Raw genomic sequence first — 14198 nt, 5'->3', positions numbered from 1 at the left:
AAAAAAAAAAAAAAAAAAAAAAAAAAAAAAAAAAAAAAAAAAAAAAGGTTATCTTTGAAATGGATAAGGACAAGGGTGTGGTTCTTGGGATTGGCTCATTCTCTTTGTACAGCCCTACTCATTTAATTCACTCTCTCATGCACCTCTCACATTTTATCTTCTCTCCCATTCACCAATTTTTTAAATAATAAATAAATAAAATATATATCATCCCGGGATTTAATAACCTAATTAGGAGCTACCAATAGCTCGGACTCTAAGATATTCGTTATATTGTTGAAGATCAAAGATTCATCAACTCGCATTCATTAAATTGAGAAACAAACGTATTTTTTTAGCACAAAAGAAAAGTTTGAAAGATTGATATAATGATTTAGGTCTTTGTGTTTAACGGTGAGTTATACCGTAGTTTTGAAATATTTATGAAATGTCAAGGATAATTTGTAATATTTAAAATAATAAATAAATTATTTAAATATACATTGAATCAACACAATATTTTAACGGAAAAGAAAAGTTATTTTTTTATACAAATATCCTTATAGAATTACGTTATCTACGGATCACCAATGGATAACATAATTCTTATTATATATTTGTTTTATCTGCTGCATACGGAGGAGTACCTTGTCTTGTACTTACTAGCATTTGATTATATTCCTTCTATTCAAGATCGTTGAAGGTTTAAATAAATAATTTTTCGAGATCCATATGGGTTCGATAAGATGAATAGTTATTAAGATACGAGAGAGTTTCAAAAATTGTTTCGTTTTCGATAAAAGATTTGGAGGTTGGAAGGATGCTATGGGTTTTATCCCATTTTGGCCTTTCTTATGATGGAAATTAAAACCCATTCCCCTTTTGAATTTATAATATAAAGTATTGTAAATTATGGGCAAAAGCATGGGAATCCATTTTTGGTCCATGCCTTTTGACTTTGATTTGGATAAGTCGTCGATCAATTGATTTGTTCGTTGATGAATTATTCGTGTTTGATCTAATACTATTATATGTCAATTTAAGCATAACTCAATGAGATGTTAGAAATTTGAATATTTGACTTTAATTTGTTGAACGAACAAAATAAATGTATATGAGAGGTGAATACAGTTGGAGTGTAGGGTTGAGTTGGCTCGATTTTTTAAGCATGTGGTTAGGGTGCAGTCAAGGATTGAAATATTTGTAGATGCTTTGATAATAAACACCCATAAAATAAAAACCATGTATTAATCTCAATAGGACCGATGTACATTAATATTGAGATATAAGTTTATTAAAATAAAAAAAATTAGACTTTCGCGTGGTGTTCGGTGCGCCCCTGACGCCCCGACGGCCCTTGAAAATCTGGAATATCGTGTGCCTCCCACGCCCGATCGTACTCATAATCGCATCAGGTCTCTAAGGTGAACAGTCTTTGGTTAGTGGAACAATATAGGCAAGGGAAGTCGGCAAAATGAATCCGTAACCTCTAGAAAAGGATTGGCACGCGGGCGCGCGTGGAGTGTTCAAATAAACGAATTATTTGGAAGGAAACCAACCTATATTTAAAAGTAAAAAACTGTCATCAAACATTACATAATTATTAATTTAAATAATTTTATAATTCGTTTATTTACAAAATAAAATAAAATATTTGTCGACGTTAACATTTTATCAATGTATCCGTAAAAGTGAAGTTATGACATTGATATTAATGTTAATATTTTAATCAAGGTATAGGTTTGGGTTTAGTTGAACTTGGTTAATTTATTTATTTTTTAAATTTACTGACGTTTTTAGGTTTGTAAGACTAGTTCGTGTCCTATGTTTTATTTGGATTAAGTGTGAGATCCCACCTCGGTTGAGAAGGAGAACAAAACACCCATTTATAAACGTGTGAAAACCTTCCCTAGCAAACACGTTTTAAAAACGAGGACAATATTTGTTAACGGTGGGCTTGGGTCGTTACGAATGGTATCAGAGCTAAACACCGAGCGATGTTTTAGTGAGAAGACTGAGCTTCGAAGGGGTAGACATAAGGCAGTTGGACCCGAAAGGGGTGAATTTGGGAGTCACGCGTCGATTAGAGAAGAGAATAGAGTGGATTATGAGATCCCACATCATTTGGAGAGGATAACAAAACACTCGTTTAAAGATAGTGAAACTTCTCTCTAACAAACTCATTCTAATAACCTTCTCGAATATTTGATATATCGTAATATTTTAATCTCTTTTAGCATTTACAAAATAAATTAATAATTGATGAATAATAAATTAAAAAGATAAAAGTAATTTACATATAAATTAAAATTAATTAACGAATTTATTTCCTCTTTTCCCTTTCTCTTCCTTAATTTTCTTAAAACCTCTGCAACTCTTAACCCTAACTCAATAGACTCTTCATCTTTCTCGATGGCCACCAACACAGCTACAGATAATGGCTCCACTGATGCCAACGCCCTCAATTTCAACCCCGAAAGCTCCCCACTTGCCTCTGTAGCTGCTGCAGAACCAGACTCTATGGAAGCCGGTGGCGCTGAATCCGACCTCGATCCCTCTAACCAAGACTACTTGTCTGCCCCGGCTTCGGATTCTGCAGACCATGATGAAAGCCCCAACCATACCGACGCTTCCGATAAAAAGTGGCCCGGATGGCCCGGAGACTGCGTGTTTCGGCTTATTGTACCGGTCGTTAAAGTTGGAAGCATTATTGGGCGCAAGGGCGATCTTATCAAGAAGATGTGCGAGGAAACTAGGGCTAGAATTCGTGTTCTTGATGGTGCTGTTGGCACTCCTGATCGTGTTGTGAGTGTTTCTTTTAACCTGACCTCTCTCTGGTACCTGTTTTTTTTTTCGAGTCAAAAGCAATCTCCATTTTTGGGTCCCGAGGTTTCGGGGGGAAAAAAGAGAGATCAGTCTCCCATCGTTGGTTGGTTCCATGGATTTCACAGTAGTTAGTCATAACAAGTTATTTTCTAATTCTTTAACAGAAGCCGCAGAATCTCTGTATATTAGGTTAACTAGAATATCAATTGAACTTATTGGGGAACAAAAGGAGCTTATGTTAAACCTTTTTTTGGTTGTTCAATTGAATCTTGATCTATAATGGAGGAGGTGCTTCTGAATTCTTCCTTTAGGGAGAAGTTCTAGCTTTTGTGCAATTTTGTGGGACATTGGTGCGAGTGGAATAATAGAATCTTTAGAGAGGTGGAGAGATCAGGTGGGGAGGTTTAGGAGGTGGCTATGTTTGATGCCTCCTTGGTTGTGTCTTTCACTACGTTTTTTTATACTTATGAGCTTGGTCTTATTCTTTTGGATTTGAGCCCTTTTCTGTAGTTAGGGTTAAGACTCTTTTTTTTTTTTTTTTGAGCTTGTTTTTGCATGCACTTGTATATTCTTTCATTTCTATTAACGGAAGCGTGATTTCCGTCCATTTTTCTTGGAAGATTAATTCTTTGTACATTGGTTTGAAATGCAGATGTAAGTTCTTATATTTTTTAAGAACACGACAACTTGATATCGTTCTTTGAGTCACTTCTTTAGGAGTAAAAACTTGAAGCATTTTCCATGGTGGCATAAGCCTCTTGTAACCCAAAGTAGGCGTAATTTTGTAATTTTTGTTAGGCTTGATTTTTATGGAGTGGAGTTTTTGTGTGTGTGTATTTAGTCTAGATCTTGTTTTGGCTTCTTTTATTGGGCTGTCTCTTTTTCTTTTTTCTTTTATACTCTTGTATTCTTTCAATTTTCTCAATGAAAGCTCTGTTCTCCATTGAGAAAAAATCCAATACTTGAGGCCAAACATGACAGTAATCTGACTATTAACTTCCATAAAGAATGTTTTTTTCTGTAGGTTGTTTTGAACTTCATTTTGTATATTGACCAGGCACTTCTTGATTGTCCTGTAAATTTTAGAAGATGTTGACATGTAATTGGTTTTTTTAGACTATACACTATGTACTTTCAGGAGTGCCCAAATGATTTTGATTAGGTTCAATGAAGAACTGTAATATATAGAAGAGAGGCATAGCTTTTCCTTATAAGAGGCTGGTGCAATTACGTTTTAATTCTGTGATGCTTCACTTTGATTTGCAAGAACACTTGGATGCATTTTTGGCAATTTCTTTGAAGTAGGAGGTCTTGTTCAAACTTGTACGTTCAGTTTTTAATGTTTGGAAGTTTACTTCAGGTGCTAATTTCAGGAAAAGAAGACCCTGAGGCACCCCTTTCCCCTGCTATGGATGCAGTTATAAGAGTCTTCAAACGTGTGTTCTTATTTTCTGAGAATGAAGACGAGGCTAAAACCTCATTTTGTTCAATTCGGCTACTGGTTGCATCAACTCAAGCAATCAATCTAATTGGAAAGCAGGGTTCATTAATCAAATCTATACAGGAGAGTACAGGAGCCTCTATAAGAGTATTATCAGGAGGTATGCGTTCATTTTCTGTTATGCACTTGCCATTCTCTTTTATTGATTGATTTTGAGCCTAGCTGTACTATTTTCAAAGATCATGAAATCTACCAGATAGCTAAGTTATAGAGTATCAGAAAGGCTGTTATTTAGAGAAAGGCAGTTATTTAGAGAACCTCCAAAACCTTTCTGCAAGAGAAGGATCATTCTAAGGACTAATAATGCCACAAAAGATCCAAGGGAATCAATAGAAGACCCCCGTTATTGTGAGAAATGCAAATGGGTCTGATAAAAATCTGTCCAGCGTACTAAGCTTTGATTTTGGCAAGAGAACTATCCTGAGCATTATTAACTTTAGTGTTTTTGATAAGATACACCATAACCCTTATTCCTAAACCCCTTTCATTTTAGTCCAATTTCGTATTGATCAGTTATTCGACTAGAGAAGTGATTTGGTTAGGAAGAATTGCTTGTTTCACCCATAATTTTGGGATCAAATGTTTGGAAGAAGTGGAAATTTGGGATGTCTCATTGCAAGATTGCAACCTCAAAAGTTGTGCTGTGTAAGAGTTAGAGTTTGATAGTGCATAGGAACAGGATACTGAAAGAGCAGTGCTCGGCCCCTTTCCATATAAATAATTAGAGTCTCTTATTGAAAGAGCAGGGTCCCAATGACTAGATAGTAAGTCCTTGAAGAAAATATCAATAAGAATCACTAGCCTTAATAGGGATCACATTTTACCTTTTACCATTGAGCTAAATGTACCTTCCCTTTTTTCCCTAAAGAAAAGCCTCTTCTTTAAAAGATACGCAGGTATATATCCACAGAAATTGATCTTATGTTTTCCATCTTGATATTTCCTACAAGACTCCAGAGCTCCATGGTCTCCCTAGCTCGCACTCACTGTCTGCCTAGCTGCAAGCTAATTCTTGTTCCTCGTTTCACATGGCAATGGTCACCCGTTACCATCGTTTAATCCTTTGGGGTTATTGAATGTGCACACACACTTGGTGACCTACAAGCCTTGTCTTGTTTTTTGAGTTCAATGATGTGTGGGGATGATGATTTGAACTTTTGACTTTTTGGTCGAAGTGATAATGCCTAAATCAGTTTAGTTATTGCCAGGTTGGCAGCAGTCTTGTCACCACACATGTGAACTTGATTGATATAGGTGGCATGCCCAACAAGTGTCATGCTGACTTAGCATATTACTGTCCACATCGCACATGGTCAGTTAACCTTGTTGACATCACCATGAGACATCGGATTCACCCTTTGCTAGTGATTAAAAGGTGTGTGCTTATGCGGCATAAGTGATATATATATATATATATATATATATATTTTGTTTAAAAAATAAAGGAAAATATAGACCCCCATTTTTAGTCAATCTCTTACAAAAGCTCTCATTCTCTTTCTAAAAATTTCGTACCCCCATCATTTGTGTACTATACATTTTCATATGTTAAAAAAATGTTATTAATATATTTTTTTTAATTTTGTACTCCACTGAAAAGGTTCTCCCTTGCTCAAAGGGCTTAACATTTTTCTTATGCACGTTGTATATTCTTTCAGTTGCACTATGAAAGTTTGTATTTTTTAAAGAAGGATACTGTGTGTCATGCGATTTGAAAACAGTAGCCTAGGCACGACATGAGCCTCCAAGCTTTGTCACTGGGCATTCACCTCAATAGTCCGAGAGCTAGGATATTAAATCAAATCTAAGAAACTGAAAACAAAACTGCAAAACACAATCATCCTCTATCAATCTTCCCCCTGTCTTCTACCATCCCCCATTTTGAGGGAGTAGGCTGGGGTGAACGAATACTTGCTTTTAACCACCTTATGCCAAAGGTATAGGCAGGTATATATCCACAGAAATTGATCTTATGTTTTCCATCTTGATATTTCCTACAAGACTCCCGAGCTCCATGGTCTTCCTATTAACCAAGTGCTACCTCACTATAGGCAATTTGGGTTAATAAAGATAAGTAATTGGGATCTTAGCAGGTCCAGATTAAGTACTTCTTGACCCTTCAGAAAGTAGCCCCCTACCCTCCACCCAATCTTTTTAATTTTCAGTGACCATATTAACCATTGAATTTTGAAATTCCAAGGACTGGGGTTTATCTTCAATGAGATCTCCTAATACTTTTATGGTCCAAATAGCAATCAAGGTGTTGTCCATTGTATGTTTCACATTGCTTGTCCCAACCTTAGAGCTTGTGTTCCATTTATTAGGCTTTTTTTTTTGGTAATTATTAGCTTAGTATTATTCTTTTGAATTGGAGCATATTCTTGTCGGTTGTTGAGCTTGTTTTTTATTTTTTTTTTGTATGGCCTTTTATATTCTTTCATTTTTCTCAATGAAAGCTCGGTTTCTTGCATTGGAAAAACTTCCAACTTGCATTAGGGATATTAAACAAGCAAACAAATAGACATCAGCTACAATAGTTCAAAGGTATGGTGATTAGAAAATTATTTGCCTCAATCCCTTGGATGCAGCTTTGTTCTGGTGAGTTTTATCCCCATTACTTCATCAAAGTTGCTGCCAAACAAAATTTGAATCTAGAAATATGATTTTGTTGAGTTTTATTGCTGGACACAAAGGCTACAGGGAGACGATCGTTGAGTTCCTTCTCCATCCACCTTTTCAAGAGAAGGGGAGGTTTTTGTGGCAAGCAGGAGTTTGTGTTGTGTTGTGAGGCTTATGGGGTGACAGGAATAATAGGATCTTTAGGGAAGTTGTGAGGGACCCCTTGTTAGGTTCTTTGTTTCTCTTTGGGCAAAAAGACTTTTTGTAATTATTCTTTACGTTTTATTTACTTAATTGGAACCCACTCCTTTGTTGGGTTTGGTTCTTTTAGATGCTCTAATGTTCTTTCATTTTTTTTCAATGAAAGTTCAGTTCTTTTTTTTCAACTTTTTGCCTGTGTTTTGAGCCTTGTAGCATTAGGAAAATGTAACGTGTGAGACCTTTCATTTAAAGAGACCCCATTGCTAACTTTATTTTTTTTAATGAATTTATATGCAAATGAGAACATAAACTGTCTCTTCAAAATTGGAGGATTTAGTATAGTTTCATTCTTGAGTTTTGAGTTTTATCTGGTCATCTTAGAGAAGCATGCTTATTGTGATTCACTGACGTCTTTCTCTTGCTCATACATGATAAAAACGACCTATAAAAGAAAAAGTACATGACAATAGCTAGATAAAATAAGAATTATTTTTTACCTCAATTATATTGTTATAAAACAAAGTGACCAAGCATGATGACTATTAACTTCAAGCCTTGAGCTTCAGTCAGCAGGACATGTAACTAATAATGTCCCGAGATAATAATACATTTCCTCCTAGTGTTATTCATCCATGAGTGCTCTCTGAACATTCCCATATTCATCTACATTTGATGCTTGCAGATGAGATGCCGTTCTATGCTGGTGCAGACGAGAGAATGGTTGAATTGCAGGGAGAATCCTTAAAGGTTCTCAAGGCCCTAGAGGCAGTGGTGGGCCACCTAAGGAAGTTTTTAGTTGATCGTAGTGTTCTTCCTCTGTTTGAAAAAAGTGTTAAGTTTTTTCTTGTTAGATCTGTGACCAACCTTTTTCTTTTACCATATTTTAGGACTGGTAATGAATTGTTGCTACTTTTTTTTTTTTTAGTTTAATATACCTCCCTCACAAGATCGCCAAATGGATGCCTGGGCTGACAAGTCCTCACTTCTTACTTCATCTCAAAGTGTGATCTCTGCCGAGTATCCTTCATCTACAAAAAGAGAATCCCTATATCTTGACCGAGAAGCTTATCTTGATTCTTATATTCCATCCTCTGGTATTTCTCTATATGGGCAAGAGCGAGTACTTCCTACAATTCGATCATCGGGTGTTGGTCGCTCTGGGGGACCTATTGTAACTCAGGTTGGTATGTGTAGCTCATTTATCCAGTTATTGGTAGAAGGAAATGGTCTATGTTGACTTAGTGAGGTGGCAAACTTCCTCACCTGCTGACCTCCAGAAGACCATTCAGTCATTGCATGTCCGTTATTACAATTAGGTGATTTGTTTTTCATCTTCAGGTCCAGGCAAGCTAGAAGCTTCTCAGTTTACATGTCCATCTTGTCTTGGAAACACTAGGTCCAAAATATTTAGCATATGCATACAAGTATTATAGATTTTAGCATAACTGAATGGAGGCAGTGGGGACAGGATAGTTACAGAGTCATGTCTTTGTAGTTTGTTATATCTGATTAAGTGACCTCCTTGTGGTTCCTGTCAGGTTACTCAGACAATGCAGATCCCGTTATCTTATGCTGAGGACATCATTGGGGTTGGAGGAACAAATATTGCATTCATCCGTCGCAATAGTGGTGCCATCTTAACCATACAAGAGAGCAGGGGATTACCTGACGAGATCACTGTGGAAATAAAAGGCACTTCATCACAAGTTCAGATGGCTCAACAATTAATTCAGGTAATATTTAAGTTTCCCGTTTGACTTATAACTTGGTGGTTAAGAGCTAGTATGTGGTCGATAGAGTTGTGATGGGGTACTCTGTTTCTCACGTCTTGCATAAAGCTACTTTTATTACATTTTGTAATTCTCTCCTTGGCCAAAGCTTTAGCCTCACTAGACTCGACAGTTTTTTGTATCATTGTGGATCACTAAGAGAGGGGGAGAGAGAGAGAGAGCGAGAGAAAGGAGAGAGGAGAGGAGAGGAGAGGGGAGAGGAGAGGGGAGAGGAGAGAAGAGCCTATTTGTAACATAGATCTAGTATCTTTCAAATGCTCCATAGAACTCGTTGCTTTCAAAGTTCACCCATGCTTACCGTTGTTGTTTAGTGGTGCATAAGTTTGGTGATGATTATTGTCAATTGAATTGAAGTCTAAAAATAAACTTGAAATTGAATTTAATGGAGATTTGTTATCTCAATGCAACATTTTCCACTACTTAAAAATTGGGAGCAGTTGTACCCTGTTCTAGATATTTAAAAATAGCTGGAACGGATGCTTAAGCTGTCTTTTGTCAGTGTTTTAAAAACAAAACATTACTTACTCAGCATCAAATACATGTTTAAGATAGAAAAGGATTGTGATTCTCCCGCCTCAAGAATATCCCAACTCAAATAGCTCTATGACTTATCTGTTGATGATAAAAAATTAGGGTAATGTTTACATATTTACGATTCTTTTTGGCTTGTAGGAAGCAGTAAGTGCTCCCAAGGAACCAGTAACAAGCAGCAGCTATGGCAGGCTAGACACCTCAGGCATGAGGTCTTCTTACTCCCAGTTGGATGCTGCAGGTTCATCCTATACTTCATCCTCTTTATCTTCACAATTATATGGTGGATATGGATCTTCTGGGTTAGGAGGCTACAGTACCTTCAGGCTCTGAACTGATTGATCTGCAGATTCGCACCCACTCGGATTTTCTCCGCCTCAGATTAATTCTTGTTAAGATAACGGATGAATTATTTTGGAACGTAGTCGTTGTAAAGTCAGCCTAAAGTAGTTAAAAGCGTTTTTATTACCCTCTCTGGCACATTGAATCTGATTCAAATGGGTAGATTTGTCTCGTGTTTTCTTTTTCAGTGTTAATGTGTTTGTTTTTAGGTTTGTTTAATCAACCGCTTGAGGTCCTCAAATTTTCAGGACATCTTTTCCCAGTTATCTTGGAGCATTCAAATTATAACTTAAACACCGAAAAACTGGATTGCATCTTAGAGTTCTTAAGTTAATAGATTGGTAGGTCTTTTAAAATCTGAAAAAAAAGCATGAATTGGGGTTAATTTATCGTTATACATAATTTACAAATTCAATTAGTCCTCTTTGATTTAAAAATAAGTAAAAAAAAAATATTTTTCATTTTTGAATATGTTAGCACTTTATATCCTAACCTTACATATTCCAAGCCTTCGAACCTAACTTTTCAAATTATTAAATAAAAACTAATTAAATACTTTGCATCTCATTATTACTCCATCTTATACAAGCCATGATCCTAAGTTTGATAAAGATAAATGGAAAACAATTTTTTCTTTATAAGTTTTTATAAATAAGTAAATGAATGTACAGATCTCCTTCTTACTTTTTGAATTCCTCCATTAAAAAAAAAAAAAAAAAAGTTGTTCCACCAACCTTAAGACGCATCTACATTAAGACGGAATGAGAACTAAAATTTCATTACGATGGATGACATTTACTAGAACTTCCTAATTTGAAATTCGATTTTGATTTCAATTAACTCCCATGAAAGAAATATCATTTCGACGTGGGTTTCGATTTTCTTTCAAATTCAAGTTGATTTTTATTCTAGTTTTAGCTTCATCTAATTCATTTCCCGTAAATCATTATCATGAACATAACTCGATTGATTAAAACATATGTTATTAAAAAAGATGTTAGAAGTCCGAATCTTCCATCTCACATGTTCTTGAATTCATAAACAAAATTAATAAAAATATAGCAAAATCACTCCAACAATTAACAAAATTAGGAGCGGAGAGCGTTTTGTATGAGATATGTGAGTACAAAGTGGTCCAATGATTTAAATGTATTCAAGTTAGGATGTGAGTTCAACTATATGAAAATTCAATTTTATAGATTGTATTAATTCATGAATTTTCTTAAATTATATTAGATTAAACTTAATAAATCAAAATTTATTGTTAATTTTAAAAAATAATATATATTTTTTTGTTGGTGATACAATTTATATTTATTTTATTTTAAATTAATTTCTAATTCAATCCACTAAACCCCCTACCCAAATGAATACAAGAGGATTAGAGGATGAATCCATATCGACCCGACCCGACCCGACCCGATCCGAACACCAAATTCTCGGATTTGACAGTCATCCGGTTCGACCCGATATCTTCCCCCGTTCGAGCCCTAAGTTCCGTTTGCCCTTTCGCTTCTCCCTCGAACCCTCTCTTTTTGATCCAATCTTTGCAAATCAAAACTTCCCAATTTCTTCTTCCCCTTTCGCTCGATCCGCCGTTGAGCCCATTCGAAGCTTTCTATCAGCTACTTACTCGAACCTCCGTTATCTATTCCACAGTCGTCTCTCGCTCTTGCAGTCCCCGCCGTCCAACAATCCCTCTCACTAGACAATCTCACTTTTTGGCCGAGTTCTCGCATATCCGAACCGCTTCACTCTGTGGTTTTGGGCTAATTTACTCTGCATCTGCTGCGACTTTGAGGTAAACATCTCTCTCTCTCTCTCTCTCTCGATCTTGATGGATATGAAGGATTTCGGAGGTTTTCAAATCTAGCTGCTGCACCGTATTTTCTTTCTTTTCCGTTCGAAGTTGTAATTTATTGTTTTGGTTTTTATTTTATTTAGGTTAGAGTTTAATTGGGTTTCTTTAATTTCAAGCCTTCTTGTTTGTATGAGATGTTAATTCTTAATTTTCAGCAATATCAACCTCTGGGTTGGGGTTATTTTGGATCAAGGTGTTTGTTAGCTTTCTTACCTTCAATGGTTAAGAGCATGTTTTTTGAAACAATTGGTTTTCACTAGCTCTGCTGATTCTTTTAGGTAGTTAAAAGTCATGGCAACTCTGAAAGACCTTCTTCCTGCTGTAAAGTCAACCACTGTAACTCACTATGATCATTCCAGTGATCCATGGTTCAAGCAGCGTTTTAGTTCCTCAGAAGCAGAGCAAACTTCTGTTGTCAAGGCAAATCCGGTGCCGCCTTACTTGAAGCGTGGTGGGTTTGTTCCAAGGAAAGTAGAGGATTTTGGAGATGGTGGTGCTTTTCCAGAGATTCACATTGCTCAATACCCACTTGATATGGGTAGAGACAAATCATCGAAGCCTGGATCCAAGATCCTTCCTATTACAGTTGATGCTCATGGGAATGTTGCGTATGATGCTATTGTCAAGCAGAATGAAAATGCTAAAAAGATTGTGTATTCGCAACATAAAGATCTCATTCCAAAGATTTTGAAAAATGATGAAGTGAGTGATGAAGACGAAGAGTTGCAGAAAGAGATTGAAGAAACAACCGAGGAAACGAAGTCTGCACTTGAAAAGATAGTTAATGTGAGATTGAGTGCAGCGCAGCCTAAAAATGTTGCCAAACATTCCTCGGATTCGAAGTTTATCAAGTATAAGCCATCTCAACAATCAGCTGCGTTTAATTCAGGTGCCAAGGAGAGAATAATTAGAATGGTGGAGATGCCAGTTGATCCACTCGAGCCTCCAAAGTTCAAGCATAAACGTGTTCCTAGAGCTTCGGGGTCCCCACCTGTGCCTGTTATGCATTCCCCTCCTCGTCCTGTCACCGTGAAGGATCAGCAGGATTGGAAGATTCCACCGTGTATTTCAAATTGGAAGAATCCAAAAGGTTATACAATCCCACTTGACAAGCGACTTGCAGCTGATGGAAGAGGCCTTCAAGAAGTTCAAATTAACGATAACTTCGCAAAGCTGTCTGAAGCTCTGTATGTTGCAGAGCAGAAAGCAAGAGAAGCTGTTGCAATGAGATCTAAGGTTCAGAAAGAAATGCTTATGAAGCAGAAGGAGAAGAAGGAGCTGGAGCTTCGAGCATTAGCTCAGAAAGCCCGGTCTGAGAGAACTGGAGCTGCACCTCCTACAATTCCCTATCCATCTGAGAGAGACACAGTAGATACCTCTGAGATGAAAGGCGAGTTTGAGCGTGTACGAGAAAAGGAGAAGGATTTACCAAAGGAGACAAGGGAGGAAAGGGAAGAGCGGTTGCAGCGGGAGAAGATTCGTGAAGAACGACGTCGTGAGAGGGAAAGGGAAAGAAGGTTGGAGGCTAAGGATGCAGCAATGGGAAAGAAGAGTAAGATCACAAGAGACAGAGATCGTGATATCAGCGAGAAGGTTGCACTTGGCATGGCTTCTACTGGAGCAGGTAGAGAGGGAGAGGTTATGTATGACCAGAGGCTATTTAACCAAGATAAAGGAATGGACTCCGGATTCGCAAACGACGACCAGTACAATATATACGACAAGGGCTTATTTACTGCTCAGCCCACTCTCTCAACTCTTTACAGACCTAAAAAGGATGCTGATTCTGAGATGTACGGCGGCGCTGATGAACAGTTAGACAAGATAATGAAGACGGATCGCTTCAAACCAGACAAGTCGTTTTCAGGCACTGCAGAAAGGTCTGGACCTAGAGATAGGCCAGTTGAGTTCGAGAGAGAGGTAGAAGAAGCCGATCCATTTGGACTCGATCAATTCTTGACCGAAGTGAAGAAAGGAAAGAAGGCTATGGACAAGGTTGGGTCGGGTGGGACAATGAGAGCTGGTGCTGGTTCGTCAATGCGGGAGGGGTATGAGGGGGGTAGCTCTGGTAGAAGTCAGGGGGGTAGCTCTGGTAGAAGTCGCATTGGATTTGAAAGAGGGCATTAGGTAACACAATGCCATCAGTTTTATGATGTATTTGAGTTATATTACCCACTTGAATTCTCTTCCTTTCCCAAACTGCTTCTACAAATGTGTTTTAGAACTTCACTTGTTTGCTGGTTGCCCTTTATTGATTGTGATGTTCTCTATGATTTCATCCGGATTGATTTCGTTTGCAGGTGGTGGTGCGATTGTAACAATTATGAGTTGCTGAAATGGTAACAATCAGTTTAGTAATGATAGTACTAATATTTTGTAGCTGTGGTTGTAATAATGTTCATATTGTTCATGTTTGTTTTTCTGGTTAGAAATAACATTATGTTGAAATATGGTTGTAGCTAATTCTAGGTTTATAGGTCAAAATTGTAAAAACACCAGAAATTTGAAATAAAAAAAAAAAAAAAAAAAAAAAAAAAAAAAAAAAAAA

The 14198-nt window shown here is 36.9% G+C and overlaps 3 protein-coding genes across 3 annotated transcripts in view; 2 read left to right on the top strand and 1 right to left on the bottom strand.

Annotated features, from left to right (window-relative positions):
• LOC111436201 (putative clathrin assembly protein At5g57200) overlaps positions 1-11922 on the bottom strand; it is a 24056-nt gene extending 12134 nt beyond the window's left edge. Inside the window, exons 1-2 of the mRNA XM_023073931.1 lie at positions 11597-11922; positions 2808-2813 (exon numbers count right to left, since the gene is read on the bottom strand). The gene's annotated coding sequence lies outside the window, so the exon portion shown is untranslated. The remainder of the gene's footprint in view (positions 1-2807; positions 2814-11596) is intronic.
• On the top strand, positions 2325-10041 carry LOC111436202 (RNA-binding KH domain-containing protein PEPPER-like). The gene is made up of 6 exons (XM_023073932.1): positions 2325-2784; positions 4166-4406; positions 7809-7957; positions 8052-8306; positions 8665-8859; positions 9589-10041. The coding sequence occupies exons 1-6, from the start codon at positions 2392-2394 to the stop codon at positions 9778-9780; spliced, it is 1425 nt and encodes a 474-aa protein (XP_022929700.1). The 5' UTR covers positions 2325-2391; the 3' UTR covers positions 9781-10041.
• On the top strand, positions 11280-13920 carry LOC111436200 (SNW/SKI-interacting protein A-like). Its single transcript, XM_023073930.1, has 2 exons — positions 11280-11590; positions 11929-13920. The coding sequence occupies exon 2, from the start codon at positions 11942-11944 to the stop codon at positions 13775-13777; it is 1836 nt and encodes a 611-aa protein (XP_022929698.1). The 5' UTR covers positions 11280-11590; positions 11929-11941; the 3' UTR covers positions 13778-13920.
• The last annotated feature ends 278 nt before the right edge of the window (positions 13921-14198 follow it).

Source organism: Cucurbita moschata, unplaced genomic scaffold (assembly GCF_002738365.1).
Source record: "Cucurbita moschata cultivar Rifu unplaced genomic scaffold, Cmos_1.0 Cmo_Scf00052, whole genome shotgun sequence".
Lineage (NCBI taxonomy): Eukaryota > Viridiplantae > Streptophyta > Magnoliopsida > Cucurbitales > Cucurbitaceae > Cucurbita > Cucurbita moschata.
Note: the sequence above shows the minus strand (reverse complement) of the source record. Positions and strands in the feature narration are given on the sequence as shown.

Coding starts and splice junctions, on each gene's coding strand:
- LOC111436200 (XM_023073930.1), top strand. CDS start 11,942: ATGGCAACTCTGAAAGACCTTCTTCCTGCTGTAAAGTCAACCACTGTA.
- LOC111436202 (XM_023073932.1), top strand. CDS start 2,392: ATGGCCACCAACACAGCTACAGATAATGGCTCCACTGATGCCAACGCC. Junction 4,407..7,808: donor TATAAGAGTATTATCAGGAG/GTATGCGTTCAT, acceptor TGATGCTTGCAG/ATGAGATGCCGTTCTATGCT. Junction 8,307..8,664: donor GGGGACCTATTGTAACTCAG/GTTGGTATGTGT, acceptor GGTTCCTGTCAG/GTTACTCAGACAATGCAGAT.